Source organism: Lutjanus erythropterus, chromosome 10 (assembly GCF_056507025.1).
Source record: "Lutjanus erythropterus isolate fLutEry1 chromosome 10, fLutEry1.hap2, whole genome shotgun sequence".
Lineage (NCBI taxonomy): Eukaryota > Metazoa > Chordata > Actinopteri > Lutjaniformes > Lutjanidae > Lutjanus > Lutjanus erythropterus.
In genome coordinates, this window is record NC_139326.1 from 21,418,053 (window position 1) to 21,442,338 (window position 24,286).

Here is a 24,286-nt window from a genome sequence, read left to right on the forward strand (position 1 = left end):
AGGCAAGGACTTGAATGATTTTGAAAGAAATATTCTAACTCACTGCATTACACTTATCTTGAACAAATGTGCAGTAATGTGTCCGCTTACAAGTACATTTTGGAGAGAATGAAACAGGATGGGCATCACCCTGCAATATACAACCTGTCATACGAGTCATATAATTTAGTTTACAACTCTCTGAACCTTTTTTAAATCTATATTTAGTGACAAAGCAGGAGGACGAGCGTGTGGATGGATTTTTGAGTCAACTCGACTTAACATAAGAACTTATTTGGAGCCTGAACATCAGTGTTACACTGGTATACTGTATTTTGAAGCTTTGTTTTGAATATGTTTCACAAAGTTTGAGGTATTCATAAACTGTAATTTAGCCTTTGCCTGATGAGATACCATCCTGTCATCTTGTCATGGTTCTGATAATTGTGTTGGTTTTCACTGCAAAGCAGAAGATAAACCATTTCTGACCACATGATTTGTTTTCCCATCAGACAAGTATTTACCAGTTCTGTGTGTCTGGGTGGTCATTTGTTTCTCATACTCTCTAAAGTTTCAGTTCATCAAAAACGCACGGGAGTGATAGAATTACCTTATGAAACACCTTCTCTCATTGGCTCTCTGTTGTTCCTCAAAGTTTGCACAATATGATGCTGCTGAGAGAAGTAGACAGGAGACAGTGATACAAACAGTGCATCCTCTCTCTCTGTGGCGAGTCTGTGAGCCAGTGGTTGGGATTGAAATGTGTAGGTGAGGAAAGGAAAGGAGAGGAGGATGTGAGAACTTCCTCAAACTGTTTGCAGTTTCGCCCCTTAGGACACGGTGGTCGTCACTGGTAGAAATGGAGAAGCTGCTGTTCTGCATTTCATCTGACAAGAAATGACTCTACGTTTACCTGAACTGGCATGATAAAGTCAGGTACAAGAGCCCAGTGAGCCTGATGTGATTTAAACACAGTAAACAATACTTTAAAATACCTTTGGAGAAATGTGTGATATATTCCACGATGCACTGTCTGATAGTGCATCTACTTCTACTTCTAAATTTAAAAAAACAGTTTTTAGGCATTCTTTATTCAAGCTGTATTTTTATTTTCAGTGGAGCTTCTGCAATGAGCAGAAACAATGCTTTATTCTGAGTCATACAGACATATGAAGCCTTTGTCTGGGACACCCACTGTGTCCGTCACTGCTGTTTGATCACAACCTAAAAGAGAGAAGGGGAGAGGTGTTTTCTCTTCCTCTTCCTCTGCTTTGAAAGAGAAGCAAAGAGGAGAAAGGCAAGCTTTTTGAAAGTCACGGCAATCATCTCTGGCTTAGTGTAGTGTGTGTCAGACGGAGAGGATTGACATTTAATATTTGGGCAAAATAGTCATGGGGATGTTTATAAGGTATCTAAAAACACAAACTGCAGGTTCAATGCACAGGTTCATGCATTCAAGCTTTAATTTTTGTATTTATCTCATAGAATCATATTCAGGTGAACACCATTACACTGCCATACAATAGAAACACAGCCATCCCATCAAAACTGATATAACAAAGCCTTACAGATAAAAAACTCTTAACATTGGACATTAAAAGAACAAAATCACAGCTTATTTTATAAAAACACAACACACTTGAAAAACTCAAGCTCTATCTGTCAAAAAATACATTATTACATACAGAATTTACTAAACAAACAAACAAAAATTAAAAAATAACCTCAAAACACACACAATGGTTTGAGCAATAGCAAATTTTTGATTTTAATATAATAGATTTACACAAACAAGATTGAAAGTCGATGCAGGATTGCATATTTGAGTCAATATTGTAAAATGATTTGTAAAAAGACAAATGTATTAAATATATTTTTGGATTTTATTTACAAAATAAGCTCACAAATGCATATTATCCTTTTGTCAGTGACTGATTATTCAGTGTATGATATGTTCTGTACATGCAGTATGTTTCACAGCTTTGTATTTCAGTTGTTCTGTTAACAAACACATTATCTTCATATTTCTTTCCTTCCTCTATAACCATTTTATTTGGTTTTAACTCCTCTCCTCCCTCAGCAGGGGTGTGTCTCCTGAACATCCTCTCCACTTTCCTGTCAAAATAAACATGTTCCTTCCCTGAAACTGGCTCCCTCTTCTCATTCTTGACTAATTTTTCTTATTATTTGTCTTCTTCATTGTTTGGACCTGAAACTGCCTCAAATTTGCCTGATCTGTTCTGGTTCCTCTCTCTTCCATCGCAGAAGTCATCTACTTGCTCTTTGCTTTGCTTTTGTTTATCTATCTCTTGGTGATCTTCTAGTTCTGAATCAGAGTCATAATCATACGACTGTCTATGGCCTGTCTCATGGTGATACACCTGCTCATCTAGCTCTGAATCAGACTCATAGGTCTCCTCTGACTGTACGAGGTGCACTTTGTCACCTCTGGGATCTTGTCCCTCTGACTCCCTCTCATATGTCTGCTCATCTAAACTGTTTTGCTTCTCCCCTGGCCTTAATTCAGCTGGAGACCCCTGTCCTCTCTCCTCCAGCTCATGTTGGTCCACCTCAGGGCTGTACTGGCTCCTTCTGTACAAACTCTCCTCGTCCTCCTCCTGACACGAGCTTCCAGGGACGCTCTCGCCATCAGACTGGGAGAGGCGCAGACTGGGCAGACCTGGGGGCTTCTGGGAGAGGTCAAATGGCTCCTCTTGGCTAAAGTGAGTGAGCAGGCCCATGGGGGTGGACAGGCAGAATCGGCCTCTTTGCCTAAACACTGATATCAGAGAAATACAGAAGTGTATCAAGCAATCTTTGCATATGAAATGCATGTATACCATCTATGTTATGTGCATCATCCTTACATCTTTCATCCAGTCCTCTGTCCATGACGCCGTGTTTGACCTTCATGTGTCTGGTGAGGTTTCCCTTCAGAGTGAACTTGCTCGGGCAGTAGAGGCATTTGAAGGGTTTGCTGTCTGAGTGGAGATGCATGTGGCCCATTAGGTTGTGCATCCTGTTGAACTCCTTCCCACAAAGCTGAAAAACAACAGAGAAAAATGTGAAGCAAATATACCAATTTTTGCGCAACATTTTGTAACAGTAATGTATGTTATGCATTCTGTCAGTGGTATGGACTCGAGTCACATGACTCAGAGGTGAGTCATAAGTGAGTCACAAGTTTGATGACTTCAGACTTAACTTAAAAAAATCAACTCAACTTAGACTTTAACAATCAATGACCTCACTTGGACTTGAGCATTTTTACTTAAAAATAACTTCTCCACCCCAAAAATAGTTTCCCTTCATTTCCTGAATAAATGCTATTCATTCTCAGCATTCACTTTATTTGAACATGAAGAACTAACAGTTGTCTATTGTGATGGCTGACAGTCACCAACCACTGAGCCCTCTACTATTGTAACATCTGATTTGAAGCCTTCTTTATTTAAGATAATGTGGCTGGAGTTGTTGGTGAAGTTCAGTTTGACACATGGGAGACAAAATAAAAAGAAGCACTTGCTGCTGGGTATTGCACTTTGGGTTGATAAAGTGCCCCAGGCACTGCAAAATAATGAGAAAACAAGAGGGTTTGAACAGAGGGTGAGGTCTCTGCAGATGCAGGCGCACATGTACTTCTGGTGAGTCATGGGTGATGATGATGATTGAGAGGAATTATTTTACGTTGTTTTTTGGGAAAATCCTGTATAGTTTACCTTTAAGTATGTGAAATATTTCCAATTTCTAAGTACTTAATTAATGCACAGTTGAGATGATGAGGGTTCTGTTCAACACAACCAAATTCTGACATAATTCTAATGGTTTTGTAAATATATAGTAGTTACCCTGATGTTGACAGAGGTCTGCTCTCTCTGAGAGCCCTTCTAATTTACTCTTTCATAAATTAAAGTCCTGCATCAAAGAATTTCATTTAAGTAAAAGCACAGATGTGCTATGAGCAATATCTATTTACAGTATGGAAACTAAAAGTAAATGCTACATTAATTAGTGTTTAGGCAATAACAAATCATCATATTTTTGAGGCTGATGATAGGTTTTGTATGTCAAATCTAAATCTGTCAGATAAGTGTAGCTGAGGGAGTAAAAAGTACAATTTTATCATCTGAAATTCATGCAAGCACAGTACTTGAGTAAATATATGTATTTATTTTCCACTGCTGGCTGCAGTAAACACTATTTGAGGATACAAAAACAATAGGCCAACACCATCCACCTATTATTTTTTTGTGTCTGCCAGAACTCCTTTGTTCAATGACTAATTTGTCCAGAATGTCAAGTTGTAGAGCTACACGTAATCATGAATGAATGTGCAGGCGTTCAGATATACATAGGCACACACAAACACACACCCTTTCTCCCTCCTTCTATCCGTGTTTTCCTCTTTTCCTCTTTGTCTTCCCCCTCTCTCTCTCTGTCAGTCCCCGACACACACACAAGAAAAACAGAAAGAGAGAGAGAGGAAGCAGCATCGAGACAGGGCCAGGAGGAGAACAGGGAAGGGCAACTCCTGCGCTGTCCTTCCTCTGCATTCTTTTTTATTAGGGTGGTCCTTTCCTTCAGGAGGAGAGAGGGACTGTAAACTGTCCAAGAGGACCGTGAGAAAACAGGAAGCTCCCTCCAGCAGCAGAGAAAGCGAGATGAAATCTATTTGAGGGCCCTGTTCTCCGGGGAGGCTGGGGGGCCATTGTTAGAGAGGCAGTTTGTGCAGCGATATCCTTCCTATGGACAAGGAGGGTCCTACTGCCAAAAGCCTCTCTGCTATCTGGTCATCGTCTCAGTCCTCGCACCAAACGCCAAGGTCAAAACAGACAATCCAGAAAAGTGGGGAAATCCTTTAATAGCAGCTACTGCTAAATATTACTAGAGGTTTGGTTCTTGGCTGTGATTAAATATATACACTGGTTAATTCAGTTCACAACAAAGGTGTTTCACCCTGTTTACAGCGCTTATGCTAAGCTAACTGGCTGCTGGTGGTAGCTTCATAACCACCGACAAGTAACTAAGCCCTGAAAATGCGTCCTTAATAATACCAATATCATTGTTTGGGCTACAATTAGAACTTTGTTAAGGTTAGGGGACTTTTTTTGTCATGGTTACAACAATAGAGTGCTGCAGGAATGAGCAAGAGTTTGTTTTTGCTCTTACATTTCCCTCATCTTGAAATCAATTGGTTTTTTTGAATGGGTATTGGAGAGATGTCTGTAGTTAGGAAAAGCTTAAGAGATTTTCATGGTTTTTTTTTTTCAACAAAAAAATACTCCAGTAAATCCCCCATCTTGCATAGTGGTGGTGACACTGAAGTCATGTGGCCATGGTGTAGTTTGTGGAGGTTCTTCTGGTGATTGCATTTACGTTGCAACAATCATAAAAGTGGTGCTCATTTGTAAAGATTATGATGCTGAGTATGTCATCCTTACAGCACTCTATAGCCTCTTGGTTAATGATTGTGGTGCTGATATGTTAAATTTGACCAACCTTGCATTTATAGGGCTTGATGTCTGAGTGGACGATCATGTGAGCCTTGAGAGTCTGTTTTTGGACGAAACTCTTGAAGCACATGTGACACTGGTAGGCTCGTATGTTGGTGTGGATGAGGACATGGCGCTTCATGTTGGCCAACAGGGTGAACTCACGACCACAGATGCGACATTTGTGCTCCTTCACCCCCTAAAGAATGAGAGATTGTGGAACCAGTGGTGTGAGAAACGTGGTCAACAGAGTGTTTCAGCCGCTTAAAATTCTGGTTAGTGTAGCCTCTAAAACCACATTAAAATTCAGTTTACTATCTTTATTCTATTTTTTGTTAAGTATGATTATGTCTGGGGGGGGGGGCTGATAGAAAAGTGCAGCCATGAGAACATGAAGTTTTGGATTTCACTAGGTTTATACATCATACTGCTTCAATTAGGACTTCGGATAAGCTAATGCAGTATATTTGTGTAACACAATGTGTAATCAGGTGGTGTTTCTAAGCCTAGAGCCACTGAAGGGGAAATAAAAGATAAAACTGGACAGAATTTAAGGGGAAATTGCTTTGAGACAGCTGCCAAAACAACCTGTTAGGCTTGTGTCCAAACTCTTTCAGTCATCTTCACTCTCCAAAAAAAGCACAAGGATTAATGGAAATGTCTTGATGTGACAGCAAAATTGATAACTCTGTGTGATGCCAAAAATCCATGCCATTGCTTCCAACCCCTGTCAAAGAAACATTGACAAATGCTGCGTCTTCTAATTAAACCTACTTTGTGAGTGAGCGTGTGCTGTTTCAGGTGGTGTGACTGGATGAACTCCATCCCACACTCACTGCAGATGTACGGTCTGATGTCTTTGTGTTTCATCATGTGGTTCTGAAGCTGGCTTGGGTACTGGAAAGTCTTCTGGCACTCTGAACACCTGCAGGGACAACAGGTACACACCTCTTTATAGAGCCAAATACAGAACAGAAGATGGCAAAGCAGTAGTTAAACACTTTCGGAAATGTACTTTCTTGCAAAGAATTAAATGAGAAGATTGATACTCCTCTCATGGTAAATATGAAGTTACAACTATCAACTTCATTACTATCAAATTTATTACTGTCGGACAGAGCCATGCTAACTGACATCTTTAAGCTAAACTAACTAGCTGCCAGCGTTAGCTTTATATTTAGGGGACTATTTTAGATCTATCTATCACTATCTTACGATCTATAGCGCAAGTGGAAAGTGTGAGGTGCAACGGCTTTAATTTATTGAAAGTGTGACCAAATCCACCTTTCCCGGCTCATTCCAGGGGTACAGGGGTATACTGCCCTTTCCTGCCCCTTATGCCAGCAGAGAGATGGCTTGCATCACCTTTATGAAGCAGGTGTGCAAAGAGCACAAGCAGATTTACCAGGAGGAAACAAAGATAAAAGACTTTAAAGCAAGGAGACAGATGTCCTGGTTTACGAAGTGAAAGCACAAGAGTGTGCAATATATGGAGACAACAGGAGGTCTCCAATGCAGATTTCATGTGGAAAGAGTTTATTTTATATGAAACGCCTGCAAAAACTAACACAATTCATCAACCATAAATGTCATGCAAATATGTAACTGGTTATGTTTTACACTGAAGCTCCTTGAAATTATGTTATATGTTTTATAATTCATTATCACCATCATCATCATTATGCAGCTCCGCTGCCTGAAGCTCCTGAGGAGGCACCTACCTGAGCCAGACTGAGGTGCAGCTTCAACCCATGCACAAAATTACGCACAGGTTATCCATCCAGCATCAGGCTCTGACAGAAGTACACATACTGTTTTCTCCCCAAGACACACACACACTTTGAACATCAATACTTACACTTTATTGCTGATAGATAATATGCTCAAAGGACACTTTATTAATCAACACTGTTGTGTGGGGAAAAGACTGAATAGAAATCAAAGGTTTTTTGTGATTGTGGAGATGTGTCTGTGTGTCTTGGCCAAACATGCCAGGTGCTATCTTGTGCAGACAGACCAATGGTGCCACAGACTTTGCACTTTGACTAGGTTTTAGCCGGTCTAAGGAGTAAGTGGCTTTTACTCCAATGTGCAGAGCACAAGATAGCAAATGTGCCTGGCCACGCCCTTGTTTTCCCTTCAATTTTAGACCTTCCACCTGTGGCTGCACAGACCAGGCACAAGTTGATTTGCTATCTTGCAGACGTGGAAAAAATGACAACTGCGCTGGTGTAAGATCGCAAATCCACCTGCGCTACCAGTGCAACGGCTTTGCGCTGGGTGTTTTAGTTTTTACTATCAACAGAGACTTAGTTTAGTCTTTTGCACCACCTCTTTAAGTTCCAAATTAAAATGTAATTGAGTATCAACTAAACTGATGCTTGAGGGGGTTTAACTTTCAGAGTGGCTGCCTTTTTGACGTATATTGAGCCAAATAATCAAGTATTAGCCGCCACAGAGAACCAACAGCCTCAGTACATGAGGCGCACGCCCCACCAGCTGAGCTATAGGGACACCCTGGCCAACCATATTTTCTGAAAAGAGGAGAAATCAGAACTTCTCTGCTAAGCCACCATGAGTAGGATAACTAGAGAAATGTTTGGTTAACTTTTTTACTTCCTGGCAAACTTTTATTTTTACCTTTTAGCTCATTAGCAAACAATGTAACATTTTGTTTTGAATAGAGTAAATACTTCCCTCCCTTTTTTATACTTAGTAGATCCTGACAGCACTCCCATCACTCATCACTCATTTGCTAGCATCTCTACATGGATTTAACTTTATCAAAGTTCAGTTTACATCAGTAAAGTTGGATTTACTAAAGTGAGATTAGATTTTAATAGCTTGTTTTATTTTAAATCAGCATTTAATCATCTTAAACCTTGTTTTGCTAAACTCTGCTTAGAACCTTAGATTAAATGAATCTTTCTTTATTCAAACCAGTCTAATGGTATTTCCCAAAATGCTGAACTACTGCTTTAACATCACAATAATTAAGATATTTAAGAAAAGACCATTGTTGGTCTCACCTGTACAGAGTGGGGCCGCGATGGGCAGTCAGGTGTCTCTTCAGCTGGGCCAATGTGGGGAAATCCAGACCACACTCCACACATACGTTCTCCTGGCCTTTCTCGTGCTTCAGCTCATGGGCGCGAAGTTCGCTGGGGTAAGCGAACCCTCTGCTGCACACACTGCAGCTGGAAGATCAGATAATATGTGAGAAAGGTTAGGATAAACATAGAAGAGTTGGGAAAAAAAAAGCAGGAAAATACATGCTACAGAACATGTACCTGTATGGCTTGACATCACTGTGCTGCATCATGTGTCTCTTCAGGTGGCTAGTCTGAGTGAAGGCTTTGTGACACACCTGGCACTTGTGGGGCCTCATGCCCTGGTGGGTGAGCAGGTGAGTGTGCAGGTGGCTCAGCTGCTTGAACAGCTTCCCACACAAGTGGCACCCATGTGGCTTGATGCCGTTGTGTCCCAGGATGTGTGTGACCAGGTTGTACTTGGAGGTATAGGACTTCTCACACATACGACACTTCCATCTCTTCTGGTCTCCACCCACGTCTACGTAATAACTGTCATCCACATGGACATTGAGGCCAAGCTTCTCAGCGCTGGTTGTTCCACCACGAGGAGGGCCGTCACGGGTGCGATGCCTGGAGTTGTGGTCCTCTCTTGGGTAGAAAGAGCCAGGGGAGAGGTGCATGACAGGGCCGGGCATAAAGAAGGGGTATGGGAGGAGGCCGTGGTGGAGAGATGGGAAGTAGGGAGGGTGGAGGAGGAGAGGAGATGGAGGCCAAACAGGGGATGGACTGAGAGGTTCCTGTTTCACCTGCACAGGCAGACTCATACCTGGTGATCTGTGATGGAGCTGCAGTCTGTTCAGTTCAATCATACCAGGGATGGGCTTTGGAGATGTGGGAGGCATGGGGCGAGGTGGGAGGGAGAAGGGGATGTGGGAGAGGTCCACCGTCTTCTTACTGCTGCTTTCTTCTGTCTCATCTGCATCTCTGTCAGGAGACTCGCCTCCTGGGGCATCTATTTTTAAAGGAGTTCTTTTGCGTTTTTGGGATCCTTCTTTCGTGGTATACCCTGGGCCAAGCAAGGGGAAGAAACCAGGTGGACTGAATGCACTGTAGGTGTCTCTGGTGGGTGATATACTGGGGAATCTGGAAGGGGAGAATTTGGGGGTCTTGATGTACAATGGAGGTGGGCCCAGGTAGAAACTGTGCTGAGATGCTTGTCTCAGCTCATCTCTGAGAGGAGGACTTCTTGCAGGTGAGAAATTCACTCTGTCTGTTTCCATCTTCTTTCTGCATTTGGAAGAACACAAGAAATAACAACCTTAAAGGGGAACAAAGTTGTTGTTTAAAGTCATAAAATATGGCAGCTCGGTCAGTATCTCTTCGATTTAACCTGCTGAAAGTACACCTCTAGCATCAGTTTTGCATGTGCAGGTCTCTGAGGTCAAGTTAGCGATAATGAATATGAAATGTGCAGTAGACAAAGGCACAAAACTGCTACTGATTAGGTTTTGGAAAATATTTTAAATTACATAATTTACATACATTACATGAGTTAAAATAAGCCAACAAGGACTATTGGTTTTACACAGGGTACGGACACTTGTCTTCTGAATGAAAGTCCTGTGTTTCTTTGAATGGGTTTGAGGGGTGCCTCCAGAAACAAGCTCATAGTTTGAAACATGGCAACACTGACCAAGCTGCTGTACTGATGTGCAAGGAGTGAGAATCCAGAAGGAGCTTCATGAAACGTGATCAGTTGTGTTGTGTCTGAGGACTGCGAATAACAAAAGCAAACAGCAACAAAAAAAAACCCCAACATAGTATAACACACCTGAATCTCAGACTGAATTGTCTGGAATCAACTTGCATTGTGGGTAGGCATCAGATTTTATCTAGAAAGAGGAGTGTGTTGAATTTCAAACAAAGATTATATCTATCGCTCTATACTGCAGTATTGATTTAGATTTTTTTTTTCCTTAAAACTGTCCATCAAGTCTCACAATGTTATAGTACGTGTAGTGTAAGTGAAATGGGTGGAATACTCCTTTCAGTATAAGATAAGATAAGATAAGATAAGATAAGATATTATTTTATAAGTCCTGCACTAGGGAAATTTTCTGTGTTACGAGAGCTGCTGTAACAGACGGCCACTAGGGTATCACCATCTTGTAATTAATCATATAATTAATTATATAATTATATAAGCAATACCATAATATAAAATACTGCAGTACATGTGAAAGTCTTGCACTCATCCTTATTAAGTAAAAATACATTAGTATTATCAGCAAAATGTACTTTAACTATCCAAAGTATAAGTGCTCGCACTTGCCTGATGCATCACTATATATGATGTCATGGGACTGATTATACTGATGCTTTAATGCACAAGCAGCATTTTACTGTTGTAGCTGGTGATGATGAAGCCAGTTTTCACTGTTTCATACACAGTTAGTGTGTCAGTGTGTAGTCCTGTTGTTCCCAACCTTCGATTTGGGCCCCTTAAAAGAGTCACAAGATAAATGTAGTGAGTGATGATGAGAGGAGATGATTCATGAGGTGTGAAGAAATAAAAAAACAATGTTAATTTTTTGTTATCTGGATTGAATCGTTTTTGTTGCTCAATCAAGTATTTCAATTAAAGCACCTGAAATGTTTCAAGGGTAAATGTCTCTGATGAACCTGCTAAAAACTCATAGATAAGGGGCTGAAGTTAGGAATCACAAATGTAATCTTTAACAAAATATTGTATTTTGTAAAATCTTCACAAGTCTCTTTTATATAAGTTACAGTCTGAAAATTGATTAACTCTATCTGTTAAATAAACATAATGGAGTAAAAAGTGCATTTTTTTTTTACATTTGAAATGTGGTGAAATCAAAGTGTAAAATGAAAATGTTATTTCAAACTGATTTACGTACAAGAGTAAAAGTTTCTCCTCTGCTTAGTAATTCCTAGAACCCCCAAAACACGTCATTTGTAGAGAAAAATTGATACAAGTGCAGCCAATGCTTCTGTGTCTAGTTTTCATTTCTGACATGAAACTGTTCCTCTGAAGGTTTCTGTGGAACAAATGTAAGCGGGCACACACACACACAGCAAGCTACAATACAGTGCTGAAAGACACCCACACATTTTGGTGTTCAACCTGAAATGTTTCACTTCTTCCTTTCTCACAGATCTCCTCCTCTCCTGAAATTAGGAAGTTATCTGTGAAATGTTCACCTCTACCTCCCGCACACTTTTCGCTTCTTCATGTCTTTTTTCTCTGCTCTGTTCATCTTTTTTTTTTTTTTGCACTGATAGCCAGGAAGAACTTCCCCTTTTCTCCTCAACTGATAATGCTACGTGACATTTTTAAGCTGCATCTCTGTGAGTTTGATTAAATAACTGATAAGCATTAAACTGTTACATGTTATGTTATCTTACAGCTTTAAATAAAATCACCGCTGCAGTTTCTACATACGTATTTTGGTTTAGATGAAGGTCATGAGTGAAAAGATGATCACATTCATAGGGGAACTGCCTTACTTCTGCATGACATCCAAATGATGCTTAGCAATTACATTCCTGTAAATAGCTCAGTGCTTATCAATGAGAAACTGCTGAGATCAATCTGCTGCAGCATGACCACAAGTTCTACTTTATTGTTTGTGACATGTTTTATCTCCGTTGGCTGTTGCACACTACTCTCCCTGTATAATAAGGCACAGGAAATACACCTATTACTATACGTAGGGCTCCAACTAAAGATTATAATCATTGTCCATCAGTCTACGAATTGTTTTCCCCAATAATTGTTCCATCATCTGGTCTATAAGGAAATAGTGAAAAATGTCTGTTACAATCTCCTAAAACCCAGGGGTGCATGTTAGAATGACTTGTTTTTCAGTTTACGGTATTATGTTTTGGTGTTTTTGCTTGAATGGTAAGTTCTCTGTTGAGTGACTGATCAATTAATTGTCTGTCACAGCTCTTAACATCAATACCAGATTCTTTTTACAATTACTTTAACAATGATACTCAGTGTCCATCAAACTGCAGTTTATATTCTCAAACAATCGTTTCATCATTTGGTTAAAACATAAAATAGTGAAAAACGCAAATTACAGTCTTAAAATGTCTTGTATTGTCTGATCATATTCCAGCAGCAGCTGGAAGATTAGATAGATTAGATTAGATTTGATTTGATTTTGAAATTAAAAGCTCACAATAAACATGAACAGATAATTCTTATACCTCTAGATTTCATGAATGCATTTTGTGTCAGCCATGACAGTTTCTAAATTTAGAAGGTGGAACAAGGGAATATTTAGGTATTCTTGCTTGAAAAATGTCTTAAAAGTTAGTTTTTGGTCCACTGATTGATCAGTTAGTCAACAGTTACAGCTCTTACATACAATATACAACCAGATTCAAGGGCTGCAACTAACAATTATTTTCATTGCTGATTCATCTGTTTCCTGATTAATCGATGAGTTGTTTGGTCCATAAAAATTGGAAAATTGCAAAAAATGTTGATCACTGTTTCCCAAAGCCCAAAATGACATCCTCAAATGTCTTGTTTTGTCCCCAAACCAAAGATATTCAGTTCACTGTCACAGACAGAAACGAAAAGAAACTAGAAAAAAAAAACCTTTGAGAAGCTGAAATCAGAGAATCTGGACATTTTTTTAAATGACTCAAAGTGATTATAAATATAGTTGGCAATTAATTTAGGAATTGACAGCTAACAAATTATACAACTAATCAATGCAGCTCTACCAGATTCACATACGTACAGACTGTATAATGTCATTCAATCATCTCAGAATCATGTTGAAAAGAAGTGAGTATGATATGTTTTGGGAGGGTCAGTGCAGGGATTCCAGATAAATCCACAAAATCACATTTATGGGATTCACGAAAACATAATTTGAACACTTAAAATCAGTGCAACACGCTCTTAAAAAAAAAGGAAATGTTACTCTGTATTAGTAAATAATGGAAAAACACATTACACGCACACAAGCTTTTGATTCGAATTTGTGATTATTGACGGCAGGAAATATAAACCACATGCAGAGTGAAAGAAGAAAGTTTTTTCCACCTCTTCTTAATATTTTGTAACAGTTTCAAATACACGGTAGTGTTAAATGATTCTCTCTCAGCCAGTTTTAAATGCTCCAGCTGCACATGATCCTGTTCTTTTATCCTCTTCACCTCTCCCACTTGAGGTGCACTGGGCAGAGACCCCAGCCTGTACTTTGCCGCACCATGCATTCCAAACAATCCATTAAAACTGAAGCCCCTCCTCACATGCCAGTCAGTGCCATGTAAGTGTGTGTCTGTGTGAGGCTGCTGCAGCAGCAGCAGTGGAGAGTGTGTGTGCATGTGTGTGGAACTTACCAGCTGAGTGTAGCAGAGTGTGTTTTCTGTGATGCTGCTGTGGCTGAAGTGCTGCTCGCAGCTGCTGCTGTTGTACCTGTACCTGGAGTTCTCTCCCCTCCTGCTCGCACCGCAACTCTCCTGACAATGAGCCGCCCGTCCACGGATAGCATTTGAAGTGACTTAAGAAAGAGAACAGGAACAATCACTTTGTTCTCATTTTTCAGATGAGTACCTTCGGAGAGAAGGAAGGAAGGGAGGGGAGAGGAAGTCAACAAGCCTAGTGCCTTCCTGCAGAAAAATAAGGAAACACTAGATAGACATCTCCATTTCTCTATGAAATAGGGATTTGCACAGCTTTTTGGAGGAACGCAGGGAGGCGAGATCTGATGTTGCAGAAGAAAACAATACAGTTTGAATGCTTAACAAATGTGAAGTGACATGCTGCAGATAATCTCAGCCTTTCTCCTTATGCAGCTCAAAGAATGAATTTCACATTTAGAATACATAAAATCTTTGTCTTTTTTGATGATTTTCAGCTTGTGAACAGCAGTAAAATATTTTCACTTAAAGATCTTTTAGATTCCAGCAGATAAAGTCGAAGATAAAGTCAGTCAGTTAAGTGGATAGTGTTTGTTATGCAGGGGCTGTGCACTTTAACACTTGAAAAATATAATGCAATCGAGTAGAAAAGCCCTGCAACAAACACTCTGTGAAACTTTTGATGTTCAGTTTTTCTTTCTTTAAAGAAAAATTTCTTTCATTTTCTTGTTCTTTCAGAATGGTTATTTCTTAGTGCCTAGTGTCATGAATAAAAAAATGAAAAGGTAAAAATAATTGAGGAAAATCTAATCCAAGCATCTTAAACAACTGTCAACTTAAAAACTTACATCCATAATAATGGTATATATAACACTTACAAATTCCTTTAAATAAGGTGGAAAAACTAAAACTTATTTTTTAAATATGTGATCAACTTAAAAACTTAAAAGTAGAACCAGGAGGATTCACCAGAAGGATAGCTGATTGTTGGATATCATTCCCAGAAGACAAAAAAAACCCAGACATCTTGGGTTGGTTTAGTGCCCCGTGCACAGAAAAATAAGGAGAAAATAAGGAAATTACAGGCAGAGGACAGAATCTCTACAGATAAAGACCCCACCACACACACTAGTGGGCCATAAGTGATGATTGAAAGGCATTATGCTTATAAGAGTCAATGCATTGTTTTTTTAATGACATGTTACATATTATGCCTTTAAAAATTAAAAATACCTGATAGTTGAGGAAAGGCTAATTCCCCAAGATGTACATGTACATGTAATTTGTTGGTTGAGGATAATTTCATTTGAAGTTGTGATAACTTAAAAGGACTGATGCAAACTGTTACATTTTTTTCTTTGCTTGTTGAGTCAAAACATTTGTTGTATTGCACAATATTGCATAATAGGTATTTCTCTTCTTTTGTCCACTGACAGATGGAAACAGTGGCAGACAATGAAAAATGAATGCATAAATAGATTAAATGTGTCAACACAGCCACTAGGAGGCAAGAGTGTCCCACTGTCTGAGTGACAGCAGCTTGTCTTCATGTGGTTACTTAAGTGATGCCTAATGGTGGGTGTGAAATCTAAATAAATGAGTGTCCGTCCACGTCTCAATATCCTGCTGGAAGTTAGTGCGCAAAGATAACGTCGACAACTTGGTTTTAATTGAGATGAGGTGGCAGTTAGTGGATCAGGAGTGAATAACTGCAGTAATTGAGCTCATATCATTGAAACAGTGAAACCGTCTTTTATGGGCTGTGGCCGATCATTAGCTGTGTTAATTAGCTCGTGAGACCAATCAACCTCAAACGTGGACAATGTGTGCGTCAATTCCTGTGAGGAATTAAGGATTTTATTAATAGAAAGGAAAATTTGTAAGCGTGTGTGTGTGTCTGTCTTTGTGTCTGTGTGTATGTGTATGTTTTCATTATTTGTGTTCATTTACAAATATCCAGTCTACACAAACCTCTGATGCTTTCATACCATCAGGCAGCTCAGCAGGCCGAGGTTCTTCTCATGACCTTTGACGCTGAATTTTTTCTTATTCTGTCCTGGAAAAGATACTTAAAGGGACAGTTCACCCTAAAATCAAAAGTACATGTTTTTCTCCTGCTGTGTAGTGCTGTTTAGTCATCTGTTTAGATCACAGCCACAGTCATATTGTACACCTATTTAACAATATATGCCGGTTATTCACTTTGGGGAAAGTGATTTCTGGCAGCAGATTAAACACGAGGCATTTTACAATGGATGGCTTCAGCAGGTAATGTTAGCTACATGAAGCATACGATGAGCTGGGGGCCAGTCCTCACTGATTAAAGGTTACTGCACAAAACCACCTCGTTGTAACTTCAACAAAAACACAATTTAATGACTCTGTTCACTGATTTGGGTCAACCTGCATCATATTTTATGATGTCCTTTGGCTGCTCAGCTTCAACTCCGGGTCAGTCAGTTTCTTCTCAGTAAGCCATGTAGCTACATTAACTGAGTCGGCCCTGGGGTGCCAGGAGCCAAACCTGACAAGAAAACCACATTTGTCCCGTATTCCCCGACATCGAACCTCCATCAGTGTTGAAGTCTGTGTTTGGTTTCAGCCTCTCTGCAGAGGTAAATAACAGTTGGTTTTCTGTTTCATGTGGATTTTAAGTACCAAGTGCCATTCAGTTAGAAGGAAGGCAAACATCTCTTCTGCTGATATCTCAAACACTCTGCAATGCACGCCAAAACAATGTAGATGGATAAATAGCAGTATAGGCCAGAAGAAAAACATATAGCTTTGAATTTTGGGTGAAATGTCCCGTAATAAAATAAAAAATATCTCCTTTTTTTTTTTTTTTAGCAAAAGCAGATCAAAGTTGTACTACACTCATATCCACTCATGCTCTGTATAATTTCATCTCGCCATTTTCCTCTTGACCTTGCTGACTTTTTTCTGTCGTCTCTAACATGCACGGTCACGCACCACAAGCCCTTCTGTAATGATCCTCAATAACCAGAAGCAAAGCGGGCCACAGAACTGGCTGGCCCTTTGACCTGGCCTGCCCAGTGGTCAGCCTCATCATCAGAGGTGACAGTAAATAAAACGGACTCATTAAGGATCTCTAAGTGGCTTTTGGGTTTCTGTGTCACTCTCAAAAGAAGCTCTGGAGGTATATAAAGACATGTCAGAGGCACTGAGAGCAGAAGAAGCATCCAGGAGCACCTGAAACAAACACTTGAAATCTACTGCTCTTCACCAAACTAAGCAACAAGTGAGTTTTCTTTCTGTGGATTTACGTATCTATCTAACTTAGAGTTTGTGACTTTTTATTCTGTATATATGGGTACTAAGTAGTTCCATCTTTCTTTCCCTCTCTCAACAGGCATGACTGGAGCTGCTGTGTCCGTGTGCCTACTTTTTCTCCTATCTGTATGTTCAGCATGTTACATCTCTAACTGTCCTATTGGTGGGAAGAGGTCCATCATGGATGCACCACTGCGGAAGGTGAGCTGCTTTTGCCACTATCTAACTTCCACTGTGAAGTCTTAAACTCAGATGCAGCAGACTGACAAATGTTTGCTAGATTCAAAGAGTGACTACTTTTTTCAAGTTGTCTATTCCATTTAAAGAGACAATCTGTACAGAGCAGGACACCCTCTGTCTTTAGACCATGGACTCAGATAAGGAACAACTCACAAACTAACACTTTAGCAGGGAAAAAAATGAGCAACAGAGGAGGGGTCATGCAATAGATGCAGAAAAACGTGAATAGAATCACTAATGACTTTTAAAATTGCATGAAAAAAATAGTCAACTGTCAAGGTACCCTAATTTTGAATTTCAGCAATTGCACTTAAAACATCTTAGTTTGGACCAAACCGTTCACGCTAAAACAGAAAAAAAATGGAATTAAATTCACTTCACTTATAAATATGTTCCACACAGTGCTTCATTGCTGTGACATTACATTCTAATTAACAGTAATCATAATCGTTTCCTCCTACAGTGCATGTCGTGTGGACCTGGAGACAGGGGCCGCTGCTTCGGACCCAGTATCTGCTGCGGGGAGGGCCTCGGCTGCCTGCTGGGCTCCCCAGAAACAGCTCACTGTGTGGAGGAGAACTACCTGCTCACCCCCTGCCAGGCGGGAGGGAGACCCTGTGGATCTGAAGGAGGACGCTGTGCTGCCTCGGGACTCTGTTGTGACGCAGGTCAGGAAGTACATTTAGTTGTATTCAGATCCTTTACTAAAGTTAAAGTAGTAATACCATTCTGTCAGAATACTAAAAGTAAAAGTCTTCTGTTTAAAACCTAATACTTGAGTATAAGTGCAGGGGTATTGTCAGCAAAACTTACTTAAAGTATACAAGTAGAAGTACCTGCTATCACAGTTTTACTGTTAAATATTATGCCACTAAATAATAATTACTGCATTGCATTACTATGCAAACAGCATTTTAATGTTGTAGTCGATTGAAGTGGAGCTGATCTAGTTATTGCATACACTATTGTGTCATTTAATGTACTGCATAGCAATTCATCATATTTTATATGCTCATTATAGGTACTTAAAATCTGTTACAATATAGCTGTATGATATTTCATTCTAAAATGTAGTGAAGTAGAAGTACAAAGTAGAATAAAATTAAAATACCAAAATTTAGTACCATATTAGCATTGTACTTAAGTGGAGTATCTGAATTAATGTTCCACTGCATATAGGATTGATTTATGTATATGTATGTAATTTTCTAGTATCTTTCTATTCTACCACAAGCTTCACTTTAGCTCAGCGAGACAAATTACTGCCTCTATAGCAAAAGAATGTTGGTTTTGATCCCAAATCCCTAAATTAAAATACATTTTCACATACTGTTTTAGAAATGCTGGCAGAATTAGAAGCTCAGTTCCTTTTAGAGCTGTATGTATTTTAAACTGTGAGTCCTTTTTACAGTGAAAAACAGTTAAATAAGCAGCATTCTTTGAACTTTGCTTTCATCATTTGCCCTCTTGTTCTGAAAAGGTTCATGGTCCCAGGTCAAAAACCTGATAACAACAGACTGAAGTGTGCGCTTGCAATAACAGATAACCATATTCTTAATAATACCCCCTCTTTCTTTCTTTATTTTTTTTTTTTATCTGCCACAGAGAGCTGCACCACAGACCAATCCTGCCTCATCGAGGAGGAAGGAGATGACCAAAGCAGCCAATTCGAGGGCAGCGACACCGGTGACATCATCCTCAGGCTCCTGCATCTGGCTGGTCACACTTCTCCTCATCGAATGCACCAATGAGCTGCTTCTGACACCGAGGTCTCATGGGAAACTCTTCAGCCATAGAGAGCATTGTAGTTCATATAGTTGTACTTCTTTGTTTGTCATCATCACTCTGATTTTGCTCTTTCCCTGCCTGGAGTACTTCTGTAGAGTGCCTTTGTCAATATATTTTTATGTATGAAAACAGGGATGAATACTGGCAGTGGTCATCCAGATATCTGCATGTTGAAATAAAGTTTTGAGAGAGTATAAAGTGTTGTTTTTTTCTTAAGAGCCAGCTGGCTAAAGTTGGTATGTAAAACTTATAATTGCTATGTAAATTGTAAGTCCTTATAGAGTGAGTCAGCATAAAGCTTATCATGCTGCAGAGTTACACTATATTCCACAATTACCAACTGTACAAAGCCTGTAGCCATCTTTATCTCTCAGGTGTTCAGCTTTGCATAATCCTGTAACTGAATCCTCACATGACAACACTGTGTGTGTTTTCGTGGCAGCTCGTGACACAAAATGACTGTTGCAACAGTTATAACAGTTATCTTACATAGTAGTCACCTTTGATCCATTTTTTTGTTAACTTGGTTTAACCATAAGCTCTTGTTCGGTGGTAAAAGTGAACTCCAAACAAATTAAAAATAAACACAACAGAATAAAGTTAAACTCTGAAACAACGATTAGAGACTATTGACAGTGTGCTTGATTAATTATTGCTTCTTGATCTTCTCCTTTTTTCAGACAGCTTATCTTGAAAGCTGACCTCATCTGAAGTATCACTGCAATGAAATTAGATTAACTATTGATGATTGACGGGAAGAAATGTGGCGTTATCTTCGGTGGTGACTCCAAAATGGTGGTACACTGTAAGAGATGTTCAAAGACAGCCATTCTTGTGGTCTGATGACCAAAGACAGCATGGGACAAAAGTTTGAGAGTGTCAGAAATTTAGGATAACCATCTCACAATGTGACTACTGCACAACGTACATTTGTGTGTGTATTTTAGCACACTTTGCATACAACAAATACTTATCACTATCTCAAGCTCTCCTTACAAAATTGGAGTCCCAATTTAGCGCTTTCTGCCACAACACAACCATATACAAATACCACTATTGCAAGAATTCGATTCTTGCTTAGCTCCACTGTTTACCACTGTAGTGGTGAAGATGCCGCATCCTGATGATGTTCTCTTATATCTTGACTTGGCTATGATTCAGTTTGTATGATCATCGTACAGTTTACACAAATCAAACTGTTGTAGCCAAGTTTATTAGATCTGTGTCACACAGCGGGACTTGCAATGAACTTTTATGATTGTTGAAATCTCAGATTGTATGAAACTTATGGTAACCAAAATGCAACAATTCTTATTTTCAAGTGATTATACACTAATGAACACATGCTTATGGATATTATATTCTGTTTCTGCCAATAAAACCCTATAAATCTTACATTCTGTAGATTTAAAAAAATAAATGTCACCAATGACATTCAGCTCTCCAAGAAAATAACATCTTTAAAACTCTGTCTTATTTATTATATTCAGAGAGATGCACTGAAAAAGAACTTAAAAAATGTGTAAAAAGTCATGTAGAGCAAAGGACAGAAGGGAGCAAGAAAAAGGATGAAAAGAGGGAACAGAAATTGAGAAGCCAAAGCCGAAGGTTGAGGGAAGGAAAGAGGATGAAGAAAGGAAGGAAGAAAGAAAGAAAGAAAGTAGCTAAATGAAGCCTGACAGCAGCATTAGGCAATGTCCATTCAGCACTTTCTGGGGTGCGACTCATGCAATGTCATCATATGTTAGTGTGTGACAAAGACTTCCAAGAAGAACTCAAAACACAGTCACACTTGTACTACTTTCCCCTCTGCATTCAGGGTTACCTAACTTCAGTCTGGTCACCCTGTCCCTCTTTTATCTCTCTGTGCGTCCTTATCTGTGTCGGTGGATCATCTCAGAAGTGGACTGGAACCGCCTTAATTGGGGACACCTGTGGTTAATGATTGCATTACTGGAGTTGAGAATATAAAACAGGCAGATACCCACTTCTCACTTCACCTTCTCTGTTGTCACCATGTCTTTCTCTGGAAAGTTCCAGCTGGAGTCTCAGGAGAACTTTGAGCCTTTCATGAAGGCCATTGGTAAGAGTTCAGCTTTTTTTTTTTTCTGTCAGAATTGTTTGTTTTGTTCCACCGCGGTTGTCAAGTGCCTGTGAAATTGGACCATTCATTGATTAAAAGTTCAATCATTTTCTAGTCCAACATTTGCTGACCTGTGCAGTGATCCAAATCTGATAAATTTACCACTGTTAAGAAAGAAATGCAGCCCTTCTTTGTAGTGGTTTCTTAATCAGTTGCTGTTCTGTCTTAGGTCTCCCTGATGACCTCATCCAGAAAGGTAAAGACATCAAAAGCGTCTCCGAGATCGAGGAAAATGGTGACAACTTCAAAGTGTCGGTCACTACTGGCACAAAGGTCCTTGTCAACAGCTTCACTATTGGACAGGAGGCAGAGCTGGAGACCATCACAGGAGAGAAGGTCAAGGTAAGCACAAAACACAAGATGCAAAAATTTAAAACTTGTAATCTGACATGTTAAATGTCCTCCACATTAGTTTAGCATTGAACAACTGACCTAAAAGTGAACTTATGTGGTCATGCTTCTTTAAGGCTGTGGTTAGACGTGACGGCAACAAGCTGAAGGTCTCCCTGAAAGGAATTGAGTCTGTCACTGAACTGGTGGATGGGAACACAATTGTCAATGTGAGTAGCTAAAATGCTTGTAACTTGCCTGATTCATCGTTGGTGAATTAACTTGCTAATGGGATTTTTTGTCTTTTCTTCCCAGACAATGACTCTTGGTAACATTGTATACAAGAGGACAAGCAAACGCGTGTAAATGTGCACTTGGATAATAAAATGTGAAAGGCAAAACTGTTGTGGTCTCTTTGGTGTAAAATGATGTGCAAATCAAACCAGATGTGTGGCTGTGCCTTTAAAAAAAAAAAAAAAAACTGGTAGAGTACACTATCTACTGGAACATCACCAGGGGCCTGTTACACTTAAACTGGCTAAAGGTCATTTTCCTTACTACAGGGATCTAGACAGATTACACAATGAAACAGCTGCATAACAGGGCTAAATCAATTTGTGCTGAGGTACACAGAAGCACCCAATGGACGGGGGGGGGGGAGTAACATCTGCCTCAAAATTACATGCCAAATCATCAGTCTGGTTACCAGGGGTGTTTCTAAAGAATGGGTTGGGGGGGGAGCATGTTCATCCTTCATGCCACCACTGCATGAGTTGGTGTGTGACTTGTGCCACCCCAGTCCAAAAAAAAAGGTCTAGAAAATGCATACCTTGTTACCAGTTTCATGTATTTTTTTTCTGGTCATTGTATTTCCTGTAGATTCTACAACAGAATAGTTCCTATAAATGAAACTGTTCACAGCAGGGTGTGTGGATTATCTTTAGTTAAATGCGTAGTCAGTGGCTCTGTCTGACGCCCAGCTAAGCTCTAAAAATGCATACAGGTGAACTTCAATAAAGAAAGCCAACAATCAGTGTGGGTCAAAATGCCATAACAGGCCACTTTATTACAACAAAGGGACAGAAAAAACACCCAAACTAAAACCAGTGCCACAGCAAACCTTAAAATGATAACACCACAAATCAACAGGTGAACCCCCACCGCACCAACAGCTCCTGTGACCATAAGCCAACACCAACCGCAGCACTAAAACAAAAAATAAAACTCTAAATTAGACATATACTAAAACTCAAACAAAATCCAAATAAGCAATATAAGATGTTGTAAACAGCAACTAGCACTTTGCCTGTAAATTTAACAGAACACATGTTAAATCTCAGTCTACACACATGCAAACAATGCTTGATAGTCAAGAGACATTCTCGCCACTGCCACTATTCTTGGACTTTTAGGACCCTTTACAAAAGAAAGAATAAACTGTTTGCAGACCCACATTTTTACAAAGATTCCATATTTACATAGTACATACAAATAGATTACCTCAGGGTGCATTTGCACTCCTACATTACCCTTACAAACAGATAATGTCAAACAGAACAGAATTTGTTTGGCTTACCAAGGAAGCACGTGTACAGGAGTGATCTCAGAGTGAAGCTTACACACCTGTGCTTCATGGGCCTCTTAACAACTCAGCTCTCCTCCCGATTGGCCAGTTGTACCTGACTCTTAGGGTGCCTTTCATTCGGTAAATCCTCGTCTCCTCCACTCGCTTCCTTTCCTTGTGTCTTAACAACAAGCATGTCTTAAAGTCATCTTTATATCCTAAAGTGCCAGACACATCACACACAAAGTATTGCATTTCATCATGTAACTGTGAGAATAAACTGCATAATTAAAATGATTTCTTTGTGTTCAGGATAACGAGGAGTGAGACATTTATACGGCACGCCACTTAATTGATAAAAGACTTCCGCATAGGATACACCAGTGTATCCTCGCTCTGAGCTCCTCCAGAAGCCTCCTCTCTCCTCACTCCTTGTCTCCTCCAGGCGCATTTAGGCAACTGGAAAATCCTTCATCATGGCGGAGGGGTCGACAAAGGAGAGAGGAGATGAGGAGGCAAAATTCAACGTAATGAAAAGCACCCTCGGTATCCCCTTGCTACATGTCCAAAACTGAATGCAGTAGCAAGTTAGCACTATGTTTTTTGGCTTCTGAAAAAGGTCAGATTTCTTCAGCTGTCTGACACTGTCTGGTGTCCTTAAGGTGCTTCTGTGTCCCTACACTTTGAGGCCATGTTGCATAATTTATGTATAAACTGAAAAGTCCAGTGGAAGAGAGGCAAAACTGCACACAGTTCTACTTCATGCCATTATAAGATGTTCTTTTTGCCACTTAGTTTTGAGGTTTTTAATTTCCAACATTTAAATATAAATGTGTGAAATTTATTTTTCTTATGTTTCATTCTCTGTAATTTTCCTCAATACTGCACTGTTTGCAAACTTACTCTCTTGCCTGATGACAAATGCTCAGTGGTTTCACAATAAACCACAGTAAAATTCCTGATGACTGTTGGTTTCAAATTTGAATTAAAACTGTTACCTTGCTTTGAAAAACTCAGC

At 39.7% G+C, this 24,286-nt stretch overlaps 3 protein-coding genes across 4 annotated transcripts; 2 read left to right on the forward strand and 1 right to left on the reverse strand.

Annotated features, from left to right (window-relative positions):
• Positions 1-1,424: 1,424 nt before the first annotated feature.
• On the reverse strand, positions 1,425-14,080 carry znf366 (zinc finger protein 366). 2 transcript variants are annotated; one of them, XM_084728642.1, is made up of 7 exons: positions 13,892-14,078; positions 8,762-9,790; positions 8,501-8,668; positions 6,246-6,396; positions 5,479-5,670; positions 2,847-3,021; positions 1,425-2,758 (listed from the first exon to the last, which is right to left on the reverse strand). In XM_084728642.1, the coding sequence occupies exons 2-7, from the start codon at positions 9,781-9,783 to the stop codon at positions 2,163-2,165; spliced, it is 2,304 nt and encodes a 767-aa protein (XP_084584768.1). In that variant the 5' UTR covers positions 9,784-9,790; positions 13,892-14,078; the 3' UTR covers positions 1,425-2,162. The 2 variants fall into 2 exon arrangements, with proteins under 2 accessions (XP_084584768.1, XP_084584769.1); XM_084728643.1 differs by lacking the exon at positions 5,479-5,670 and having other exon boundaries at positions 13,892-14,080.
• A 2,955-nt stretch (positions 14,081-17,035) lies between these two features.
• LOC146320421 (isotocin-neurophysin IT 1) lies at positions 17,036-19,429 on the forward strand. Its single transcript, XM_084728672.1, has 4 exons — positions 17,036-17,171; positions 17,283-17,404; positions 17,907-18,111; positions 19,049-19,429. The coding sequence occupies exons 2-4, from the start codon at positions 17,285-17,287 to the stop codon at positions 19,192-19,194; spliced, it is 471 nt and encodes a 156-aa protein (XP_084584798.1). The 5' UTR covers positions 17,036-17,171; positions 17,283-17,284; the 3' UTR covers positions 19,195-19,429.
• Positions 19,430-21,066: 1,637 nt separating this feature from the next.
• Positions 21,067-22,098, forward strand: LOC146320422 (fatty acid-binding protein, liver-type). The gene is made up of 4 exons (XM_084728674.1): positions 21,067-21,314; positions 21,544-21,716; positions 21,842-21,934; positions 22,020-22,098. The coding sequence occupies exons 1-4, from the start codon at positions 21,248-21,250 to the stop codon at positions 22,068-22,070; spliced, it is 384 nt and encodes a 127-aa protein (XP_084584800.1). The 5' UTR covers positions 21,067-21,247; the 3' UTR covers positions 22,071-22,098.
• The last annotated feature ends 2,188 nt before the right edge of the window (positions 22,099-24,286 follow it).